This window comes from Vanacampus margaritifer, chromosome 8, assembly GCF_051991255.1.
Source record: "Vanacampus margaritifer isolate UIUO_Vmar chromosome 8, RoL_Vmar_1.0, whole genome shotgun sequence".
NCBI classification, from domain to species: domain Eukaryota; kingdom Metazoa; phylum Chordata; class Actinopteri; order Syngnathiformes; family Syngnathidae; genus Vanacampus; species Vanacampus margaritifer.
In genome coordinates, this window is record NC_135439.1 from 5,079,072 (window position 1) to 5,104,000 (window position 24,929).

Below are 24,929 nucleotides of genomic sequence, written 5' to 3' on the forward strand. Positions count from 1 at the left end.
GTATGTTTAAGGCTGTCGTTTTTTTTTTTTTTATTGTCACTAACTCAGATGTGGAATAGCTTTCCTTTTTTTTCGCTACGTGCTTAGCAGCTGAGTTGAAATGCCGCACTCATCAACACAACTTTGCAATCAATAGGCTTCAATATCCACACCAACCCAAGTGGGATTTCGAATGAGTCTGTAATCATCTCGCATTCGTCTCATTGAGGTCCCGTTTATTTTCAAGTCCTGCACGACTATAAAATGTACATGGTCAGAATGTGTGCTCTTGGCGGCGAGCGGCCTTGCGGCTAGGAATGGGTTAGCGATATCATCTGGCGGCTGCCAGTGTGACTGAGTGGGAGATGTCCCGCTCCCGCTCGTTCTCGTCTTACGAAGTAAAAGTGATGGCAGCTCAGTCTAGGATCATGTCGCATACTGACATAGAGATGAAATGAGACCGCTGAGTATGCCTGGATCCAGTCGCTCACTAAAACAGCAGCACCAAAGCACGTATACAGTCGGATTGGAAATGTACCCGCATGTAAGTCGTATTTAGCACCGTCGCATGCAAATCTTTTTGGAATCTATTATCCTATCGACTATTTAATTACTCAGAATTTGTTCATCTGTACTCATGCAGCTCTGCTTACCTTTTGGGCTTTGCACGATAGCGTTGCTACACCCTGTTTTTTTTTGTTTTCCCTACATGACAGTGCATGCCTCAGAGCGTTTCAGGCAGTTTAGTCCACTGGCTAGTCTCCAGCCCTCACTTGAAAGTGGCTCTGGATCCTCGCTTAGCCTTGCTGATTAAGTCACCATGGGAAGACAGTTGTGATGTAACAGTAGTGTAGAACAGCAAGCTCACAACCAGGAAGTTGATAGATGGAAGGATGTAAAGAGTACAAAAGAAAAAAGTAAAAGACATGTCATTACCTTTTGAATGGAATGAAAATTAAAGGAAAAGAAAAATAAATATAAGGGCTTAGACTTTTCGTTTCTAACATGGAGCATTGCAAAGTGTTCAATCTCTCTGACAACTAAAACCTCTGTTTTGTCCTGTTTGATTTGTAGGAAATTCTATGCCATCCATGACTTAGTAACTAAAGTACGGTTTAAAAGGGAAAGCATATAAAGATGAAAAAGTATTGGGCCTAAACTTGAGCCTTGGGGAACCCCACATTTAATTAAGATAGTTTTTCAGGTTTTGTGGTTGTTTTTTGTTTTCATGTTGGATGTTTTAATTACACAGCACTTTGAGTTGCATTTTTATGTATGAAAAGTTTGATTTGATTTAAAAATATATATATTTCCCCTGTACAAACACCTCTTATATGAAATCAGCATGCAAACAACTGCAACATCAGGTTGAACGGAACATGATGTTGTGGTAATTAAGTTTGAGAGAAGACTTCCATTTTAAGAGCTCCCCTTTGTGCAAGCTGCGGAGAGGAAGATGAATGTTCCTCTGTTGTGATTCAACAAAAATGAGAAGTGCCGTAGCATTTTGTGTGTGCGCGCGCGCGTGTGTGTGTGTGTGTGTGTGTGTAAAGCATCTGAGACATTTTGTTCCTCCCTTCCTTCAACTTCCTGCAGTGCAAGTGCGTGTACTGCAAAAAGAGGAAGGAAGTGGAATCCCATCCCCACATTTCAACGGCAACATCTTGCTCCTCACACGCCAACGCGTTTCTCCGACTCAAATCTCCTCCTGCTTTTGTTTTTGTTTTGTTTTTTTGATCGACAGACTTTTAGCGCTCGCTGTCGTTGCGCGACCATGATGGCGAACACCTTCTCGTACGCGCTGCTCCACAGCGCCCCCCGCAGACCGCTGCTCAACAGGAGATGCCTGAGCGACGTGAGTATGATTATTATTTTTTTGCGCTCACCCCGTCAAAGGTTGGAAGGCAATTGCTGATTGCAGATGAGACGTTTCAGCTCCTGACCTTCCTCCGGGGAGAGAGATGTGCTTGTGGTTTACTGGTCAGTGTAGCGGGAGGGGCATTGAGGTCAACCTGGGCACAGAATTTGGAGGATGGGGTGGGCGCAAAATGGAAACCTCTTAAAAGAAGATAAAGTTACAAGTTTGTTTTCTCAAATCTGACCTTCTAATGCAGTTTTCCCAAATCGTTATTGAGCCAAAACAAATATTTGATATTATAACAACCTCATGACAAAGTAATTACACAAAATAATGACCTTGACTCAATTTGATCTGAGTCTGTTTAGTTGAACTCCAAACTATTATTCTGTTGTATGAATGACAACAAACCTCTCTCGCTCTCCCTCGTCCAGACAACTTTTTGCAGTAACTTAAACTTGAACAACTGTTATCTTTGACTTTTAATTTTAAAATGAGGTATCTATCATTTTTTTGTGTACACTCTAAAAACTGAAAAATGATGGACTTATCCTTTATTTGGGCCAATTTGACTTTGAGTCAAAACTTGAGTAATTTTGTATAAAATAATGCAAAAAGTTGGGCCAGATTGTCTTGTCTACTTGGGTCAGTTTGCCTTTGGGTCACAAATTGAGTATTTTTTTATAAAACAACTGGAGTCAATTTGACCCAAATTTTTGAGTGGGTTTTTTTTTTTTTTTGGGGGGGGGGGGGGGTAATATTATACAAAATAACCCAGAAAATTGGGTCAGATTCTCTACTTAGGTCAATTTGACCCACGTAGGTAAAAAAAAATAATTTTGTATAAAACAACACTGAAAGTCAAATTGATCCATTAAGTGGATCAGTCTTTTTTTTTTAAATCCATAATTGGGTTACTTTTGACCCAACTGTTTTCAGTGTACAATGGGAATCAAACATTTTTTATGATTTTACAATCATAATGGCTCTCTATGTGATACCGTAACTAGTACTATTTGACCCTCGACAAAAATTGAATTTGACACCCCTGGTATAGTCCAATTGCTAACCAAAGCAGCAGTACCAATGTTCGTGTTTATTGCGTAGTATTAAAGATGATCTTGCGTTCTGTGGCGACGGCTCCTTTTCACCGCGTTAGCGTTCCAGTAAACATGATCGCGACTACTGCAATTATTAATACTCACACTTTTTTTTTTTTAGGTGTCTACCTATATAAAAAGCTGTAAAAGCATTAGTGGTATGCACATATATGCTTGGTGTGTGTGTGTGCGTGTATGCATGCGCGTTTGGCAAGCCCCCGCAATGGCCCTTAGTAAATTTAGGATGTCATGTGGAAACATCAGCCTGGCATTTCAGTCCACTTGTGTTACATGGTGAATAAATAGGCCTGAGTACACAACAAGTCTTAGGCCAGATGTGCCCGCCTTTCACATGTGTTGAACGGGAGAAATTAGTTAGCACTAGCAACTGTACAGGAAATGTACTCGTGAAATATTATTGTTTATCGTTGGAAATTGATTTGTGATTTTTTTTTTTCCCTTTCAAATAAATCCATTCAAAATTCATAACCAAAGAATTTGTACACGCCTGTCGGAAGCAGTGACGGTGAAGCTCATCTGCATCCCCGTCGGGGGGTCTCGACCCGACTGCATTTTGTCATCATAACGGACTTGACTGGGCGAATGCTCACATTGGATGGCGTCTGGCACATTGGAGGAGGTTTTCTCTTCACAAATGACAACAACCTGATCAAGTCTATGCGAATGAGATGTGTTGCATTGTGTGAGGCAAATAAATGGTGGACGCACCAGATACTGATTTTTTTTAGTGATTCCTCACCGGGGAGGTCAAGCGGGTCTGTTTAACCCCTAGGTGTTATTGTGACCATTTTTTGGCTTTTTCTTGGTTCTGTCCAAGCCATTTCAAAATAAAATACTGCCCATGGGTTAACACAGTTTGGTCATTTCAAAAGTATCCTGTGCGTAATTGGTTGTCAAAGGATCTTTTTATTTGATCCCCGAAGAGCTGCTTGTTTAATTTTTGCCTTCAAGAGTGCAGGGACGATCCAAAATATGACATTTTTAAAGAGTCGAGAGATTTCTGAATAAAGTGTTGTTACTCGGTGAAGACCGGTGGGAAATGATATCAAAACAAGTCTAAAGCCATCCTCTGTGTCAACTCTCCCTCTATAACCCCCCCCCCCCCCCCCCCCGTCAGACCTCGGACCTGTTTGCCATGATCGAGCGAATGCAGGTACCGTAAGTGGCTTTTCTCCGGCTCAACCACGGCACTTCCTCTAGCTATAATCAAACGCCTTTCTCTGAATTTCACGCCCAAAATGCAATTTATTTCTCCCTTGATGCACCAGCCTGCCTTTTCTGCTCTTTTTGGTATTCCCGACAACCTGCAGCCGCAATGTTTACGCATCACTGTAACTCTCAATTTGCCTTTCATGTGTGTTTAATATTTGCTGGCTTCAGCCTTTTTCTACCTTGCTTTTATTGTGATTGCAATCACTCGTACGGACTGCGGTTATCCGTGAAACCTTCGGTTTTTTTTGTCTTGACGGCGTAAGGTTAACATTTTAGCTTTGTTGATAGAAACTGCATGGAAAAGGGTTCAAAGTTCGTGAAAAGTGAGTGCAGCTGTCAATGACAGCAATTGTGAGTTGCGTACAGCAGTTCTTCGTTTTTATTTTTTCACGAGGCAAAGTGAAGGAGAATGCGAAGGACGTCTCTTGAAGCATCCCCCGTTCTATTTTTCTTCATCGTGCCCCACTGCAAGAGTGCTGATGTGAAAATCTCTGCCGGCTCAATGACACGTAAATCCTGAAATGAGTAGAGCGCATGGATGCCACACAAATATGACTCAATAAACCGGCATGTATTACGATATACATCCTGGCTTTCCATCTCTACGTTCGAGGGTGATCGATTGAGAACTGTGAGTGCTTTGGATGCCGACTAGAAAACCCTATACAGGACCCTGTGAGTTGCATACTGCAGTTCCCTGTTTTATTGTTAGCTATGCAAAGTGAAAGTGAAAGTAAAGGACATCTCTTGAAAACATCCCCCGTTCCGTTTTTTTGATTTATCTCACGCAGATATCACTCATTAACGTATTACATCGCATCCCAACTACTGTACCTCTTAAGTTTTAAAGTGATTGATGCTCGAGTGCTGAATAGAATTCTCTGTGACAGATCTTGTAGGTTGCATAAAGCCGTTGCATGTTTTACTGTTCACTGTGCTAAGTGAAGGGAAACAAATGGGGGGGGGGGGAAAGAGAGCTAAAAGAAGTACCATCTTTCTTCACTGAAGGTGATTAATTAAAAATTACGACTGCTCGAGTGCTGACAAGAAATCGCCATGAACTCAATGACACATAAAATCCTGAATGGAGAACATCATATTAATGCAACATCAGTCAATAACCAATATGTATTTCATTACATCATGTTGAGCTATTTCTAAGTTTGAAGGTGATTGATTGAGAATCGTGACTGCTAGAGCGCCGAAAAGAAAAAGTCTGTGAGAGAACCTGCGAGCTGCATGCTGCAGTTCCATGCGTTGTTGTTGTTCGCAATGCAAAGCGAAAGTCAAAGAAAGGAATGTCTCCTGAAAACATCCCCATTCCATTATTTAATTAATCTTCTCCCATTTAAAGTCATCAATCAGGAATTGTGACTGCGAGAGCGCTGACGAGAAACCACACTCTAAAAACAGTGGACTATGGATCAAAACAACACGTGTATATTGGTCAGATCCTTTCCTTGGGTCAAAAAAATTGGTCATTTTGTATAAAACAACCCAGAAAGTTGGGTTAAATTGACCCATAAAGTGGATCGGTCCATTTTTGATCCATAATTGGGTTATTTTTGACTCAACGTTTTTTTAGAGCGCACGATGGGCTAAGTAGTGATATGTGCATCCTGGAATGGATGAGAGCACATAAATGCCACACAAATATCATTCATTAACCAGAATCTATTACATTACATCCCGTCTACCTCTTAAGTTTTAAGATGATCAAATGTCGAATAGAATCTTCTGTTGCAGATCTTGTGAGTTGCATAAAGCGGTTGCATGTTCTGCTGGATTACTTCTAAGTCTGAAGGTGTTTGATTGAGAATTGTGACTGCTCGAGCGCCAAATAGAAAAGTCTTATGAGTGAGATGCATACTGCACTTTTGATGTTTTATTGTACTGCAAAAAGAAAGGAGGATTTCGCTTCAAAACATTCCCTGTTCCCTTTTTTTTTTTTTTTTCATCTTCTCCCTTGTCCAAAAAGATCAGCATCAAAATTTGATGCATCTCAAGTCTCGCTGTGGGGTTTTCCACACAAACAGCTTACTAATCAGCAATGTGTTTTTTTTTTTCTTCTTCTCCCTCTTACTCACAAACACACTCTGGGCTTTGGGAAGTGACAGCACAATGAGAATGGATACAATGGGGCGAAATCCCTCCCTGGCACTCTTCAGTCCACACTAGCATTTCTGTCTAATGACTTCTGGAGTTTGGCATTTTTTTCTATGTATCTTTGTTGGAGCATCTTTTACCTCCTCCGCCAGCATCAGATTGACTTTATGTAACGTGATCATGAGTCACAGGCAACAAAGAATAATCCGACACCTCCGTGCTGTGCCAGGAATGACTTTGACGCTTCTAAAAAAAAAAAAAAAAAAAAAAAAACGCTTCTGTTGAGCTTGTACCTTTTGAAAGCTGCTGCGGTGCTCTTTTTTTTTTTTTTTTTCACCTGCTCCGTTCGCATCCTTTGATACGCTTCTTCCTGTCTGCAGGGTTGCAGAATGGACGAGCAGAGATGCCCCCTCCCTCCGCCCCTCAAAGTGAGTCACAAATCCTCCCATCACCTCGCCGAGCACAACGCGGAAACACATCCATGATGGATGAAAAGTCTTCCTTATCAGCTGTCCGACAGGCTTTTTAAGCATGCTCACCAGCTGCGACCATGCCAAATCCCCACGTTACCTAGATGGGGATTACGCATTTGGAATTCAACACTGGCACAGTGTCGATTCTGCACACGAGTCAGAAAGCTGAACAATTAGTGGTAACTATTAGAAACCTTACAGGGAACAAACAAAGCTGGGCAAGTAAACACTACATATTCTTGTTATGCTCAGGTGCGCATTGTTGTGGTTTTTCAGGGGCTCAGGTGCCCTTTGTGGGGGAATTCACTTTCTTTGGCCAACTCAATTTGATTTATGGAGCACTTGAAAAATAACACTAAAACAAGTTGCTGTGCATAAATGAAGTTGGAACATATAATGTAGTACAATTAAGCAAAACACAATTTAAATACAATAAAACTGCAATGAAGGTAAAAAATGTTTTTAAAAAGTAGGGGTGTCAAAATGTGTGCGTTAATTTTGAGTTGATTTAAAATTTTCATTTATTTAAAAAAAAATTTTTTTTGAGAGAGCTCTGTATTGCTCATTCGGTAATTTTACTGATTCAACATGTCATCATCATTGCTCTCGCTCTCTTTTTTTAAATTTATTTTTTATTTTTATTTTGTATGTGTGAGTGTGTACTCATTAATTCACCTAAAACCTATTAAAAATCCCATACCGTTCACCTAAACCGAATACTTCAGAATCCAGCAAGAGTCGTGAGGTTGTCAGGAGACCCGAGGAAGGATCAAAGCAAGGAAAGTGAAATCCAGCACCGACCAGGCATCACCTACTACCCACCGGTTTACCAACCAGAGTCTTTCACCAACCCCAGAAACCTCTAGATTCCAACAAATTAGGGAGATCAGGAAATCAAGAGACCAAAGTTCTTTTAACGCCACTAATTTTTTTTTAATGCACCCCTTACTTGGAAAGCCTGCACTTGGGGAATTCTTAGTCGCAATGCAGCAGACACGTCCACGTCAAAAATAGAGGTTTGGGAACACAGGTCACAGAAATACCCAGTACATTGCGCAGTGCAGTGTATATATATATATATATATTTTTTTTTTTAAAGATTGGGCAGCTTTCAAAATGTTCCTCAATCTCTCCCTGAATCACAAAATTGAGGCACAGGCAGGAGCTATGACTTGCACAAGAATCAGAGGGTGAAATTGGAGACGGAACTTCCAAACAGTGAAATGAATGTTCAGTCGTGTGTGTTTAAATAAGGAATGCATTAGCAAAGCAGCTCGCCAATCAAAGCCTTTTGCCAAATAACGGCATTTGATTCAAATGAGTGGTTACATGCTGACAAAGGGTGTTCATGCATTTGAAAGACAAATCTTGCTGTAAGTGATGTTTCTCACATGTCACACAAATGACCCTAAAAAACGTCTCGCCGCACGGTTGTCGGGTGCGATGGCGCTCAGTTCAAGTTCAAAACCAAAAGCATCTTTTTGTTAGCTTGACTTCTGTTTGTGTCCGTCCCTACAGACAGAAGAGGACTACATCCCGTATCCCAGTGTTCATGAGGTACTGAGCATGTGCATAAAACTCAAAATATTTTGTGTGTTTTATTGTTATCTGGAACAAATTTGGCAGAATTTACATCAATTTAAATCGTACATCGCTGAAATTATTCAAACTCTGGATTAATTATTTGGCACAGTCAGGGCTAGACTAGCACAGATAATCAGCCCTGGCATTATGACTTGGGCCCGCCGGCCCAGCCCGATTCCTGACCATCCTTGGCTACCATGTAGCTCTGCCACTGATGTTGATTACTTCGGTTTGCTCTCTATATTGTAAATTGATTAATTGGTTGCTCACTCTAAATTGTGGACTAATTTCTTAGAGTAAAATGGAGGAAAATCATAATTGAATAGCACCACATCGGCCCCATAAGACACCGACCGGCCCACCAGGCATCTGTCCTGTATGCCAGATGGCCAGTCCAGCCCTGGACTTTATAAGAAAATAGTATCCTCGGAAATATCTAAAACCTGCAGGACTCCAGCCCTCGAGGACCAAAATTGAATTGCAGCACCAGGAACATGACATACTATTACAGTTTTTGACAAAAACAAAAATCTATCCCCAAATTGGATTGAGTAATGTGACTGCTTGAGCACTGATGTGAAAACGTCAATCTAGTCAACCAATATCTTCTTTGCTAACTTCCTTACTGTCTATCACAGGTTCTTGGTCGCAGAAGCCCGTTCCCGCTTATCTTGCTTCCCCAGTTTGGGGGCTACTGGATCGAGGGAACCAATCACGAGCCTAGAGGGACACCGGAGGCTGTGCAAGCTCTATGCCCCGCCCCCTACGTCAAGCTCGAGACAAACAGCGCTGCCAAGATCTACAGGAAACAGTTCATGGGCAAAGTGAGCCAAGTCAATGTTGTATTTCGCAAACTGTACAAAATAGAATTAACTGATGATTACTTACACAACTAAAAATAATGATTGTTCTTGTCCCCTATGTGTTTGTGATCATTGCTTTTCTTTATTGTATTATCCCCTTGTCAGATCATACATGCATGAAATCTTCTGCCTATCTTCTCCCAGGAGCACTTTAATTACTACACCATGGACGCCGCCCTGGGCCACTTGGTCTTCTCATTAAAGTACGATGTCATCGGGGATCAGGAACATCTGCGGTTGATGCTACGGTACGTCTACTTATTAGCATATTTTTAAATGGCTACTATTCTGCGCCCGTGGTCACTTTAATCATCGCCAGATTTTTATGTCTTTAATGCCAAGAGATAAAGCAACATTCCCCGCCCCTAATAAAACAAAAACAAAAAAACGGAGTTCACAAATGACTCCGTTTGAATTTCATCCCCCCAGCGAGCAACTTTTGAGTCGAGGGACGCTGATAATGACGCAGAGGAAGAGCAGCGGTCTGCGCATCCATCAGGCGATTCATTTCCAAAACGCATTCCCCTGCTATAATTGCTCATAAAGGGCATTGCTGCGGGGAGAATGGCCCCGGCTTGCTCTGACCAACCACAAGCTGTTAGCTGACCGTCCACATTAATTTGTCCTTCAATGAGATGTGATTTCCGACTGCTATTGTTGCAGGGCCTTCGACTTTCATGAACGCCATATGGAGTTTTAATAGAGTGGGGTGGGGGGGGGGGGGGGCACTCTTCTGAGAAGTCATTAGTAACGGAATTGTTTGCTTAGATCAGTCTGCCTTGCCTAGGCAGGAGCTAAGATGTTAGGGTTAAAGGAGTTAGGTCTAGAAATAAAATAAAATGAAAAATGAATAAAATGAAATAATAAATATAAAAATATATATTTTTAATTAATATAATAAAAATAAATACAAAAATATTTAAAAAAAATTATGTAATAAAAATAAGGTAAAATAAATTAAAAAATAAAATAAAACTCCAAACTTTAACCCTAATTATCACTCTATTTTAGGGTTAGGGTTTGGATTAAGGGTTGACCATTTTTACTGGAATTAGTATCATATCATCACATGTGTTCATTTGGTGAGGGTTATGGTTTTAGGGTTTTTTTTTTTTTTACAACTCCGCCTGAGCACTGATCGTTTGGATAATGTTCTTTATTTGTGAAACTTTTCCAAATTGCAAGGAAAACAAAAATTCTGATTTATGTGAGCTCATTCTTGTCTAAATATCCGGATCACAAATCGGGATGCGAAGCCACGCTCAACTGGTATGATATTGGGGTGCATCTAAACCAAACAGCAGAAAGATAAATCCTGCTTTATGGAAAAGCACTTAGAGAGCTGTTGATTTATTTATTCGATGCTTTCGGAGCCTGTGATTTGCACAAATGTTCCTGCCATTGGAAACGGGTCACATTGAGCCGTGTTCCCCAAATGACAGTCTCGCTCGGACAAACACTCAACATTATGCCCATGAATGGGAAAGTGAACGGGTTTAAATATTTGTTGACTTAAAATCCACCGGCACATTGTGCAAGAATAATGACGTGCATTGGCAAGCCGGCGCCCCCGCGACTCACTTAACTGATACATTAATTTGAGTTTCCACTCCACATTCAAAAAGCCACATTGGCTTTCTTTTAATGGGGCTGTCGAGTGGATGATGCAAGCTTACAGTCATCCGGCCTACATCGTTATTGTATTCTCTCTTTTACACTTGGGGAGGGGGTAGTTGAATAGTCACAGTTTAGAATCCCACTGATTTTTTTTTTTCTCAAGAGGAGAACTTAGTGGCCTTGTTCATAACTTGGCACTCACTTCTGTAACAATTTTCCCAATCCATCGCAGCATCAGAGAATTTTGACAGTTCAAGCACTGATGTGAAAACTCCACGGGCTCAGTTGCTTAAATGTCCAGAATCAAGGAGAGTACTGCAGCACAAATGTAACAAACAATCATAGTTTTGGGGAACTGGGCCGTTTTTCAAACATTGAGGGGGAAAAAAATAAAAAAATTCCAAGTTTGAATGTGATTGATTGAGAGTCACGGCTTGTCAAGTGCTGACAAAAAAAACACAGTAGGCTCAGTTACTGAAGAAACTGTCAGGGTGTAGCCCACCCCTCGCCCAAAGACAGCCGGGATATAAGATCCAGCACACCTGCGACTCTTGTGAGGAGAAAGCGGTTCAGAGAATGGATGGATGGACTTTCAAAATTCTGAACGAACGGGCACCCTTAAATGCATCTTCTTGATTTTGGACATTGTGCCAATGTTGCCGATGTCACCGTTATTTTTGTCACTTTAACCAAAAAGACGATGAAATTATAAAGAAGCGTATTGCATTCACTTGAAATAGAAAATTTTTTTGGGGGAAGCTTTGTTTTTTTTGTTTTTTTTCTTTCAGTATAAAAACTGGGGGAAAAATATTCAAATTGTTATTCAGAAAAACATTTTTTTTTTGGAATAGCTCTGTTTTTTGTAGTATTTTTTTAATATATATTTTTTAAGAAAATAATTTACCCCCTGTTTTTCTGGATATATTTTTTGGGTTTTCTGAGTCATTTTTCCACCTGTTTTTTTGAATATTTTTTTCTCCCCCGTTTTTCCGAATATTTTTTTAATGGCAGGAAAATAATATTCAGTAAAACTGAAAAAAACAAACAAAAAAAAAGTCCCCCTCAAAAACTGGTCATAAAAAAATGATTTTTTTTTTCTTTTCAAGTGAATGCAACACACTTCTGTAAAATCACTCTTAATAATTTAATTACTGTTTGACTTTCAGCTCCAGACTAAAAACCTGCCACGATGTCATTCCCATTTCCTGCCTCACAGAGTTCCCTAACGTGGTCCAGATGGCCAAGGTAAGAAAAATATCATCCAAAGACACCAGCAGTTTTTCCATTTCTTAATTCATCTTTTTTTTGCGGGGGATTCAGCTTGTTTGCGAGGAAGTAAACGTTGATCGGTTTTATCCAGTTCTCTACCCAAAGGTAAGTCCTTTCAACTTTAGATGATTTTTAAATGTTTTTTTTTTTTTTTTTTACTGTATCATCTGGTCCCCAGGCGTCACGCCTCATCGTCACCTTTGACGAGCACGTCATCAACAACAATTTCAAGTTTGGAGTCATTTATCAAAAGTTTGGTCAGGCGAGTGCTACTCCCGAGATGTTTTCTTCTTGAAGACGTGTCACTGCTCCTGACAGATGTTCTTATCTTTGTGTTTATTCTTGCAGACCACGGAAGAGGAAGTCTTTGGAAACATGGAAGAAAGTCCGGCTTTTGTGGAGTTCTTGGAGTTCCTGGGCCAGAAGATTGAGCTGCATGACTTTAAAGGGTGAGCCTGCTCTTTTTCTATTGCTTCCATTTTCGTCCACATGGTTTGCAATCCGCATCCTTCACTAACAGTGGCTATGCTTGAATCTCTTACTCTAAAGGATAATTTCCGTAGATTAGTACAAGGATCCTTTTGGTCTTAATGTGATACACCAGACAAGATCAAATCAGCACTCATAAGCTCATCACAATTCTCAACTGATCCCCTGCAGTCTTTGAGGAATTTATCTATGTCAGAACTAGATTGGTTTTGAATGGTCTGTCATTGTTTTGTATCAGAGCATGAATGTTATTTCTTCTCAATGATATTCACAAGGTTGCAGTCAAAGTCAATAATCTTGCATCTTTACAACCCGTCCATCATTCCTCCTTCCCCATCATTCTGCAATTTCTATCCTGACAATGGGGCACTCTTATGTTGCCGTTCTCAGCTCTAATTAAAGAACTCTACCTCATGTCTGGCCATTATTTACCTCACTATTGATTATGCATCACCTATAAATGAACCCTTAACAGAAGGTAATTGAGGGCGATTTATCATGCAGTGTGCACAAGGATGGCCGGATGTTCTAAAGTCGACAATTTTGCGACTTGGGACTCGCGGTATTTGTCTAAAGCTACTGAAAGACTTGAACAGATGCGCTTGAAGTTAAACCATTTTTGCTGTTCATTTTTAATAGCATTAATTATTTTAGTATTAAAGGCTTATAACATTGAGCAATGGATATTTCAACACAAACTATAGAATTCTCAGAGGAATATTTTCTTTATCCTCTGCAAAGATGAAATCTACAGTATTATTGCAGTTTAACTAGACAAAGTGCAATTGCTTCAGAAATTGTGTGGCAATGCTGAAAAGATTTGAATGCATGTGCTTAAATCATTTCAGTGAAATTATAATCCATTTCCTGATCTGATAGTCAGTTGCTATACATATATATATCACTTAGCATAACGGCTATGGATATGTTTGCAATGTACAGTCGGAGGTGGGATTCAAACCTGCGACCTCCTGGTTACTGGAGAATGCACTTTACCAACGACGCTACTGAGCAATATCAGACAGGTGGTAATGATGATAAGTTGTTATGCGTGAAAAGTGGGACTTAGAAAAATGTCAATGTCTGTCCTATTGAAAATGAATGGGGAAATGTTTACATTTAATGTTAAATCGTCCTGTAAATGTGAAATCAGACGATCTAGGCCTATTATGTGGGAGTTGTTACGCGGCAAAAAAGTGTGGAGAATAAAAATCACAATAACATTGTGGGAATGCTTCCCACAGCATTCCCACAATGAGTCACTTACGGTAGTTGTGAAAGTCTTCTTCGTTTCATTAGATTGTGCCTGGATCTTCTAATGGCCAAGATGTGCACACATAAAGGCATTAAAATAAATTAATCGTGATACACACAATGTTTAAATCTGTGCACTAAAATGTCTCGTCTCATCTGTCTCTCCCGTCGTGACGTTCGGCCGCAGGTTTCGGGGAGGCCTCGACGTCACGCACGGCCAAACGGGGACGGAATCTTTTTACACCAACTTCCACGGCAAGGAGATCATGTTCCACGTCTCCACTAAGCTACCTTACACCGAGGGAGACTCCCAGCAGGTATGGTGACGCTCCGCTAAGCTAATTAAGTGCTAACATGCTCAACAGGTCTCAAAAGATTCATATTACGGTGACACGTGTTCGGTTGAGAATTGGTTAAGAAGGTTCTGTCACTGCACCAATGCTGTCGTTCTTCATGTAAGATGTTGCGTTAGTCCCTCATGAGTCTTTGGTACGCTTTATTAAGTTTGTTACCATGGTAACCCTCCAATTTCATATCAAATGGGCGGACATCTCACATGGCCTGATTCTTGAGTTAGGAGGGGGGAAAAAAAGGATGCAAAAATCAGAGCAACCCTCCTATTACCTTTCCCAAGGTGCTTCTTGGGTTCTCATTTCCATGATTTGATTTACGCAGTATTAAAAGGACACACGCTCTGGAGAAATGACATTTTTATGACTTGTATGCAACTTTGTGGCAGCCCAGTCATCTAGTGTGAAATGAAACAAACAAAAAAAGTCATCTTTTATCAGCCTGTTTCTAAAACCTGTGCCTGTGAGTGAGACGTTCTGCACTTCCTGCACTTTTGGCCTTGGTGGAGGTCCACGCCATTCCAATTTGAACACTTTGAGAGGATTCTGAACGGGCCTTTGTCCAATTCCGTGCTTGCGGGCGTTCAAAGCGTATCTGCGTTGGAGAAAATGAGGAGCGTGTTATTCGCATGGCTGCATTGCGCGTTTATGTACATATGAAAGATGACAGCCAATAAAGTCATCGCCGATGAAGCTTCCACTGCTCGACATTTTGTTCCCCTTTTTGCCTCTAACGCTGCTTTCCAGGGAAATGTTCTACTCATTTTAAGCCAAAGTCAAACTATATTTTCTTTTATTTTATTATACGGTCTTGATTCTCACCCATCCCTAATATGAACGATTGTGCTATTCTAAAATGCCTTATAGTTTAATTTGAATCTCTCTAAATGATTGTACACATCTTACAAATTCTGCCAGGATATGTAAATGTATGAGCACAACTGTATTTAATTTCATTAGGTGTGATTAATTATTTTTTCAATAGTTAACTCACGATTAATCGCACATTTTATATCTGTTCTAAATGTACAAAAATATATACAATTATATTTTAATATAAGTTTTCATACTATTGTTAACATAAAAGTGGGAAAAAATATGGCTTCATCTTTTTGTCATTAACTCATTCACTGCCATAGACGGCTATATGCGTCAAAAATTCATTTGAACTATTTCTATTAGTTTAACATTTTTTCCCACTTTTGTTAACAAGAGTATGAAAACCTAAAAAAAAATTATTGTACATTTAGAACAGATATAAAATTTGTGATTAATCGTGAGTTAACTAGTGAAGTCATGCGATTAATTACAATAAAAAAAATTAATAGCCTGTCGCCCCTAATTTTTAATAAATATTTTTTAATTAATTTATGGCAGTAAATGAGTTCATACAATAATTTCATAATAAATCATACAAATTGAATTAAAATTAAAAATATGTAATGTAAAAAAAATGAGCATGATATTGATTTGTTGAGGTCATTTTTCTGACACTAGATGGCATAATTGCATTCGTAAGATGGTGACAGCATTTTTCTTTTCATATTAAGAGCTATTTAATCTTTAACATGAAGTAAATTGTGAAATTCTGCACTTTTTTAAAATTGTAAAATACAACTTGACCCCAGTCTCCACAAATATATGCATTATTATTAAATGTATTACTGATTGTGCCATACCAGCTGCAGAGGAAGAGGCACATAGGCAACGACATCGTCGCCATCGTGTTCCAGGAAGAGAACACGCCCTTCGTTCCCGACATGATCCAGTCTAACTTCCTGCACGCGTACGTGGTGGTCCAGGTGGAGGACGCGTGTACGGACAACGTCACATACAAGGTTTGTTTCTCCCATGACGACGATCTCTGAAGATCAACCTTGTTTTATACGTCACTTTCCTCTCAATCAGGTATCAGTGACGGCGAGGGACGACGTGCCCTTCTTTGGGCCGGCCCTGCCTGACCCGGCCATCTTCAGAAAGGTCGGTGATGACGTCATGTGAGCAGGAAAACGCTGACCCTCACCCTGATCGTGTAGCTTCACATTTCTTCTTCTCATTCTTTGGCTCTCGTCAGGGCCCCGAGCTCCGCGAGTTCCTCTTCACCAAGCTCATCAATGCCGAGTACGCCTGCTACAAGGCGGAGAAGTTTGCCAAGCTGGAGGTGAGGCCAGGATTGGGACATTCTTCAATTTCATTACTGTTATAAAAAAAATTTGACAATCAATGCTATTGTTTACTCCCCACGTGGGTCTGACATTCTTTCTCCTTTTTTTTTTTTTAACACAAATTAATGACAAGACTTAGGTGTTAAAAAGGGCTCATTGTCTTCCCAACAAGATTTTTTGACACCAACAGTATGAAATTGTGGATGTGGTTAACTCATTCAAACCCAAAAATGTATACATTTGTTTTTTAATACTTTATCTTTCACTCCCAAAAACGTATTTATAAATTTTTTAAGTTTTTTTTTTTATGCTAGAGCACACAGAAGGCTTTGATACAGCTTCTGACATGAAGAGGTCGCTGGTCGCTTAAAAAACTGATAATTATTACAAAAAAACGGCCAGCAGGTGGAAGCAGAGTATAAGAGATCAGCCAGGGTCAATAAGGGCCATGTTGCAACCAGCTCTTTTTGCCAGTGTTTTCAACAGGTTTGTTAATAATGATGAAACTTAACTATATTCTAATGTTATATAAGAAATATACTTTTTTTTCCTGATGAAAGAAGAGACTCTAATCTTTCTTTTGGTAGGTTCATTGTTTTTATAGCAATAGAACACAATATTCTGTGCAAAATCCAGTGAAACAGCCAGGAGCGAAGGGGGTTGCTTCAGTGGAAATGGCTGGGAGTGAATGAGTTAAGAACTATTGTAAAACTATATAATGGCTACGTTACGTAGTATTACAGTGGGGGCGGCCTGCTGGTTGACAAATGTTCGCAGAAATGTCATTTTTATTTGTGAAAGCGTCCTTTGCAATTTGGCAATAAAGCATCTAAAAGTTCATTTGAAATCATGAATAAAGTTAACTCCTACTTCTGTGTAATTGTCTACCAATTTTGTACAACCAGTATTTGTGAAGATGTTGTTTGCTTTCAGGAGCGAACACGTTCCGCCCTTTTGGAGACCCTGTACGAGGAGCTGCACATCAACAGCCAGTCCATGATGGGCCTGGGCGGGGACGACGACAAACTGGAGAACGGCGGCGGCGGAGGCGGGGGAGGCTTCTTCGAGTCCTTCAAGGTACGGGCCTCGTCCGTATTTCAACCGCGATAAGGCACGACCTCATCTGCATGAGTGAGAATGAGCAAGTTTGCAGATGCTTTTTTTTGCCTCCCTTGTCTCCCGGCCCGGGAATTCTGGGTATTCATTTGCGACAAAGCCAAGCAGACTAAATGGCTTTTGGATCTCAAAGGACCAGGCCTGTGGCTCTTGATTTACTCGCTTGGCTTGCGACGGATGATTTATTTTTTATTTATTTTTTTGGACATTATGTACCGGAGGCTCTCTGTCCTGTCTGGCCGTCCTCCATCAATCCATTTAGGCCGCGGGAGTGCGTCCAAGCCGCCTTGCCGCAGCTGTGAGAGCTCTGATTGTCTACACTTAAATGGAGACGTATTATGCATTTTTTTTTCACACCTGAAATCAATTCCCCAGGTGTTATGAGAACATGTTTGTGATATATTTTGGTCCAAATACTGTCACACTTTACACTTTTTTTGCCCTGCAACTATATACGCTACACCATATCCTGCTCGTCCAATGGCGAGTCCAGTTTTCGCCCGTCACCATGATGATTGGGTACAGCTGGCGTCGTGACTACAGCAGCTTCTACTCGCGGAAGCCAGATTGGGCGGGGGGGGGGGGGGGGGGTAATAATCATCCATAACGACAGTAAAATTATTTTCACTCGTGGAAGTAGCACTTCATGCTGCGTGTATCTGGTGCACATACACAATACAAAACCCCCCCACTGTGTCTAAAACGTCACTAAGCAACCGGGCATGTGCTTCTAATTAGAAACAAATTCCGTTAGCAAATGCTACGACAACACTCTATAGACAATGCAGTGTCTTAAAAGTGACTTTGGATCTTCACGCAGCCTGCTTATCATGTCATAGGTGGAGAAACATGTTGTGGGATTGGATATTATGCAAATTAGTCTCACTGTTACAGTCAAATAAAAAAAAATGCATCCTGATTAATATTGCTTGCGTTTGTGAATAGGAATCAAGCACCTGTTTTTATCCACATCGGGGCGACCATTTTGTGTTTTACTGACACTTACCGTCGACTGAAAATGACATCACAGTACCTAAGAGCTCAGGTGATGTCCATCATCATGGCTCACCTTTTTTCTGGATTTGGTTGTGATGTTTGCACTGTGATGTCATTTTCAGCCGACAGCAAGACAAAATGGCCGCCCCGTGAGATTGCTAAAAACAGGTGGATCTGGCTGCTTAATTCATATTCACAAATGCAATATTAAATCAGTATACCATGTTTGGACTTGTGGGAGTGCATACATACGGAAGAGGATTGGGTTCCAGTGAAGAGAAAAAAAAGGTTGGCAGGATTCTGACTTTGCTCTCAGCTTTCTGACTTTATCTCTTTGACTGCCAAAAACGTTAAATAACGTTTAGTAAAATCCTATGGAGGAGTGCCAAAGACGTTAAAAGACGTTTTTTTAAAAACATTTTCTATTGTTGATTATTGAAAAACGGAATAAGGTAGAAACAAACTTTTTTTTCTGATGAAAGATGAGAGTCCAATCTTTCATTTGGTAGTATGTGTGTTTCCATAGTCCAAACACATCATTTTCTGTGGCCCTTGAAAGATCAGTCAAAATGCTTAAATCGGCTGGCACCCACGGCATCCCTTTTCTGAAAACGTCTGGCAGTCAAAGAGTTAAAGTCAGAATTCTGTCTTTATTCTCAGAATTCTGAACCACCAGCCCCCCCAACCCCCCCCCCCCCCCCCCCCCCACACACACACACACACAATTCATAGCGCTACGTCTCAAAGTCAAAATTCTCACTTTAAAGTCAAAATTCTGAGATTAAAGTTTTTAAAGTAAATTTTGAGATTAAAGGGATAAAATGTGAATTCTGAGATTATAGTCAGAATTCTGAGATTAACGTTTTTAAAGTAAATTTTGAGATTAAAGTGAGAAAATGTGAATTCTGAGATTGTAGTCAGAATTCTGAGATTCCTGCCACCATGTTTTTTTTTTTTTTTTTCCTCTTCACTAGCCCTAATCCTCTTCTGTATATAAAACATATTAGAAACGTTTTTTTTTTTTAATTTACTTTCCCTTTAAATGATTGTATGCTCAACATGGTATCAATTAGCATTACCATTGCCATTCCATTCCCACATATCAAGTCAACCATGCAGTTAATCCACAAGATTTGCAGCAGTTTTTTGGGGGGGACTATAGAACCCCTTCATCTTTTAAAGGTTCTCCACTGTATTCGGGACGTTTGACCTGGAAACCCAAGACTCCCCCGCCCCAAATGATGCAACCCTTACTGACGCCATTCATTTTCCCCAGCCGTTGACCGTGTGTCCTCATCTCTCTCCGTATAGCGGGTCATCCGCAGCAGAAGCCAGTCAATGGACGCCATGGGCCTCAGTAGCAAGAAGTCACACACAGTCTCCACTAGTCACAGTGGCAGCTTTACCCACAATCTGGCCGAGAGCCCCAAAACGCCCGGCATTGTAAGTAGCGTGTTGTGCTTCAGCGCAGGATGCACCACACTGGTATCCATCCGCATGTCAGGATTCCTACGCAGATATAGAAAAAAAAAAATGTACATACACAGGTTAGGAAAAACATAGAAACTTTTGTTTGGAAAAAGTATTTGTTTCCAAGGCCGTTACGTTTAAAAAAAAAAAGAAAAAAAAAAGAGAGAGATCTTACGAGGCAAACGCAGTCCTGTGGGTGCTCCTTATTAAAAATAATAATAATAATAATTGCGTTTGGTTTTTGGGAAGGGGTGGCTGGCTGGAATTAAGGGCTGCTCGATTATGAAGAAAATATTAATCACGATTATTTTGGTAATAATTGAAATCACGATTATGACAATCATTTGTTTTTTGGGCACAAAACAAGAACATTCACAAAACCAATCATGACAAATACATTTCTTTGAAACACTATGATTATGCAATTTCCTTTTGGACAAAACTAAATTTATTAAATTAGTTATTTAAAAAAAAAAAGGTGCAAATATATAAATTAAAACAATTCAAAATTTGTATTAATAATCTTTTATTTTTCTTCACAATTATGCCAATTTTGTAATTGTGGAGTGTAATAATTGAAATCAATTTAATTTAATAAAAAAAAAATGTTTATAAAATAAAATAACATTTTATTTATTTATTTATTTATTGCAGAGAAGTCTGATAATAAGAGACTGGAAATGTGTTTGTTTGTTTTTTTATTTCTATTGCGGAGAAACCCTGACATGTAAATGCCACTCTTCTTCCTTCCAAGTCGCACACAACTCAAATCAAAACCACCCTTTAGTTCTCAGTCCTCAGCTCTTGATCATGTGACAGTCAAATCTTTCAAAATTGTTTTTTTTAAAAGCGATAGTATCGTACCCATTTTCTGGTGGCGGCTGTTTGACTACCCAGACTCCCTTGCTCCCTTTCCCTCCTGTGTCTGCTGCTGCATGTGACACGTACTGTATGTGCGTCTGTATTGTGCACGTCGCCTCGCTGTGTGATCTGACGATGCGTGGCTGCAGAATGAAGCTGTCTGGGGGTCACGTGGGTCGTGCCTGCCCAAGGCTTGCTCAGTCTCGGGGGTCCTCAGTTTAAGACAAATGACACTTCAGGTTAGGAATGATATGACCGAGTGGTGTGTTTCATGGTAGCGTAGTTTAGTGGTCGACTTTCCAGAATAGGAATGTCGTCATAAACCGAGGACCCCCCCAGGACCTTGTATAAAGAAGTAATGTGATATTAAAATCTTAATCTTGCATTGAGTCTTGTAATAATATTCAGAATAAATAATAGCGCTGGTGTTTTTCAATTGAAAAATAGTTCAAAAACATATATATATATTTTTTTAAAGGTAAAAAAAAAAATCACATACATTTTAGCCTATATATATATATATATATATATATACACACACAAATATTTAGTTCTGTTTTTTGTAAAATTTAAAATGACATGAATGTCATGTATGGGAGGGTGTTAGCAATTTTTATTTTTTTTTATTAAAAGCATAATAAAAATGAATTGCATCATTTATTTATTTATTTATCTATCGATTTCAAAAGTTTGTTGTTTCTACATTTGCAAACTTCAAAATAGCATAATATGTCAGAGGAGTTGTTACCAAATAATTATAAAACATATGTGATAAATATGATTAAAACACAAAAATCAGTTAGGCAACTATTTTAGCCTTTATGGCTTTTTTCTTTTTATACATTTTGCAAATAATTTTCCGTATTTATCGGATTATCAAATCTCTGTAAATTTGAACTATATTAAGCATTCCTGTTTTTGTTTTGTTTTTTTGTTTTTTTACATTATTTCTAACTTGTCCTACAAGTGTAAAAAATGGCTAACAATGCTTAAGCGCCTCTTAAATTGCTAAAACAAAACAAAAAAAACAGCAACAATTTTGCCGGTGTTTAATAATCTCTGTGTGGCCTGGCTGTGTGTGTGTGTGTTTTTTGTGTGTGATTCGCATGAAGATCTTACAATGTGTTGTTTATTTTTTGCTTTTCAACCTGCCATGTGTTTTCTTCTCTCCCGTCTCGTCCTGCCTTTGCGTGCCTCAGTCATTGCTCGTCCCGGGGAAAAGTCCCGGTAAATACGGCCGGCGAGGCAGCGCCATAGGGATAGGAACGATAGAAGAGGTTCATGTTTCTTTCTCCCTTCTTGTTCAATGTGTTTTTCTCCATTTGTTTGTTGCTCGGATGCCGCAGCTAATATATCTCCCGTGTCATGTGACGCTTTAACTTTTTTAACCTTTTTTTTTTTTGCATTCCACAGTAGGTCATTTTTAGTCCCGTTTAAACTGTTAACGATGAACATTTTTCATGATGATATTATCAGATGCTGTCACACCTCTATTAGCCTAGCCTAGCCTAGCTTAGCATGTTGCGTTCATGTTGACTTGAGTGCGTCTGACTGTCCTCTCCCCCCCCCCCCCGCCGTGGGGCAGTCCCTGATCATTCCAGGGAAAAGCCCCACCAGGAAGAAGTCCGGTCCCTTCAGTTCCCGTCGGAGCAGCGCCATCGGCATTGAGAACATCCAGGAAGTCCAAGAAAGGAGGTATCAATGACTTGATAAGCTGCAACGAGTCGGTTCTCGCAGAGGATAAAGAATATATGCCTGAGAGTATTGTGATTATTTCAGCATTTCTAAAACAAAGTTGTTTAGTTGTTAGAAGATTTTTGGATAGATACAAGTGTGACATTTTTTGACCATGTCGCTCGGCAGCCGGGACGTGTCGCCGTGCACCCAAAGGACTTCCGACAGCGGCCACGTCTCGCAGGAGAACAGATCAGACAACTCGTCCAATCACAGCTCTCCTGAGTTTACCCCGGCCAAGAACAGGTAGCTCTTCACTTAAATGCCTCTCCCTCTCTCATGACGCTAGGCCCAAGCGTGGTCCGAGTAACGTAGGGCGTGTAGCTCGGTCATGTGTTGCAGGGCGCCGTCCATCCCAGAGGCCCAGGACCTTTCCCGCTCCTCATCCAACGCCAGCAGCTTCGCCAGCGTCGTGGATGAGCACGAGGCCGACGACGAGTACGACACGGGATTGGTGAGTGCCGTGGACGCCCGCTGGATGTAATATTAAGTGCATGGGTAAAATGAGGGGTGGAGTAATATATATATATACTGTATATAAATTTTATTTTGATTTTGGTTTATAATTTTAAATGTTTATAAATTATTGACATATATACAATAAATAAAAATAATAGCGTACATTTCTAACTTGACTGCAGGAAAGTGTGTCTGCCACGACGCCACTCAAGAGAGATTCTCTGGACGATGGATCGCTCAGTATGAGCCATGCGGGTTTCACAGGTGAGTGTGTTATGTAGGTTATATACTTTGCATGCACTACACCAGGGATCAGCAACTGTGAAAATGGCCATTTTAGGCCAAATAACAACGGAAATCTGCCTTTTCAACATTGTGATAAAGGAAACTGTTAGTGTTAGTCAAAATGAGGGCCCAAGAGCTAATTAGAGCTACACCATAACACAATATGCAGCATCCAATACTTTGACATTCATTTCCTTCTACATTTCGTTTTTGGATTATAATTTTTTTTATTTTGTTTTTCATACGTTTTTAGACTTTTTCTGCTTTTCTGTCAAATTTCTGACATTTTTGGCAATTTTATGGACATATTATGGTCAATGGTTACTTTCTATCCCTCCATGTTTTGGACATTTTATGGCTATTTTGGGAGGGAAAAAAGCCTTTTTAGTAGCAATTTTCTGACATTTTATGGTAATTTTTGGGATTTCTTCTGTTACTTTTTGAATGTTTTATTTTCTGCCTTTTTATTAAATTGTCTGACATTTATGGCAATTTCATGGACATTTTATGGTAATTTTCTGCCTTTTGTTTTTGAACATTTTCTTTTCTGCCTTTTTGTTCAGTTCTGACATTTTTTTGGGCAATTTCATGGACATTTTATGGTCATTTTCTGCGTTTCTTCTCACTTTTTGGACACTGTTAGGTTATTTAAAAAAAAAAGTTGTCTGTCTTTTTCTGACGTCTTAAAAATTTGGACTGACATTTTTTTGACTATTTAATTATTAATCTTTTATCTAAATCATTAATTTTATAAATATTTTATCTAAATAAAAACATGTATTTTTTAAATATTTTTTTATTGATTTCTTTTAATTATTTTAGAGATCCACAGAAGAGGACTAAAAAAGCATATGGCTCCTTAAGACCCCTGAATACAGTACACATTTATCCATTTCTGTGTCAGACTATTGCAATCATTTCATAAACTGTTTGTATCAACTCAATATAGTTAATATTCTTGTTATTGTTCTTTTTGGTGCTGTATTTGTCCAAAGTACATGATTACAAGTTTACACACGCTCTGTCTAACATGCATATAAAAAGGTCGAGCATATCATGTAGACAGACAAAAAACACTGTCATGTTTTTTATCCTCTGCGAAGAACGACTATGATAATATTAGCGCCGTACTGATTAGATGAGATGAGAGTGACGTGAGGCGTTGAGATCCCGAAACTAATTCAACTCGAGTCACCACCCCATTTGTGTTGTGTACTTGAATAGCCGCACATCCTCCTCCAACTCGACCCCAGCATCAAAGCGAAGGGCCTAAGGGACCCGAGTCGAAAGTGTCAGACAGCCGTTCCAGGTCGGAGCGCCCGTCGCTGGAGCACAAGTCCTCGGTATAAAAACGACGAGTCCTTTTTATAAATAGATGTTGTTGTTTTTTTATGAACACAAGCTGATATTTAACAGTTGTTTGTGTTTTCACACAGAACTGTTAGCCACGCGCCACTGACTTGTCGCATCCATGTCCATTATCAGGTTAGAGGCTGCTTTCTGCTTCTCTATGTCTCACTTGGTGACTCACTCACTCGCTAATCCGTCTTTGTAAGGCATTTGTAGTGGTACATACAGGAGGAGTAGGGGCCGGGCGATTATATGATTGCTATTTGTGATTGGGATCAATTTCGGGTTGACCACAGGGGATCAGCCAAGAGCATATTT

General features: G+C 39.8%; 1 protein-coding gene across 12 annotated transcripts in view; it reads left to right on the forward strand.

Annotated features, from left to right (window-relative positions):
• The window catches only part of rap1gapb (RAP1 GTPase activating protein b), a 96,233-nt gene that overhangs the window by 68,083 nt on the left and 3,221 nt on the right, over positions 1-24,929 (forward strand). For 5 of the 12 annotated variants that reach the window (XM_077573670.1, XM_077573662.1, XM_077573671.1 and 2 more), the window contains 22 exons: positions 1,724-1,834; positions 6,657-6,704; positions 8,268-8,306; positions 8,972-9,157; positions 9,341-9,444; positions 11,980-12,058; positions 12,134-12,187; positions 12,261-12,344; positions 12,431-12,531; positions 14,013-14,142; positions 15,858-16,013; positions 16,084-16,155; positions 16,250-16,336; positions 17,274-17,417; positions 19,764-19,895; positions 21,983-22,060; positions 22,369-22,478; positions 22,647-22,763; positions 22,842-22,971; positions 23,159-23,240; positions 24,486-24,604; positions 24,698-24,746. In XM_077573670.1, coding sequence (XP_077429796.1) covers positions 1,754-1,834; positions 6,657-6,704; positions 8,268-8,306; positions 8,972-9,157; positions 9,341-9,444; positions 11,980-12,058; positions 12,134-12,187; positions 12,261-12,344; positions 12,431-12,531; positions 14,013-14,142; positions 15,858-16,013; positions 16,084-16,155; positions 16,250-16,336; positions 17,274-17,417; positions 19,764-19,895; positions 21,983-22,060; positions 22,369-22,478; positions 22,647-22,763; positions 22,842-22,971; positions 23,159-23,240; positions 24,486-24,604; positions 24,698-24,706 — 2,142 coding nt within the window. In that variant the 5' untranslated portion in view covers positions 1,724-1,753 and the 3' untranslated portion in view covers positions 24,707-24,746. The remainder of the gene's footprint in view (positions 1-1,723; positions 1,835-6,656; positions 6,705-8,267; positions 8,307-8,971; positions 9,158-9,340; positions 9,445-11,979; positions 12,059-12,133; positions 12,188-12,260; positions 12,345-12,430; positions 12,532-14,012; positions 14,143-15,857; positions 16,014-16,083; positions 16,156-16,249; positions 16,337-17,273; positions 17,418-19,763; positions 19,896-21,982; positions 22,061-22,368; positions 22,479-22,646; positions 22,764-22,841; positions 22,972-23,158; positions 23,241-24,485; positions 24,605-24,697; positions 24,747-24,929) is intronic. The other 7 variants (XM_077573667.1, XM_077573673.1, XM_077573663.1 and 4 more) reach the window with 6 other exon arrangements.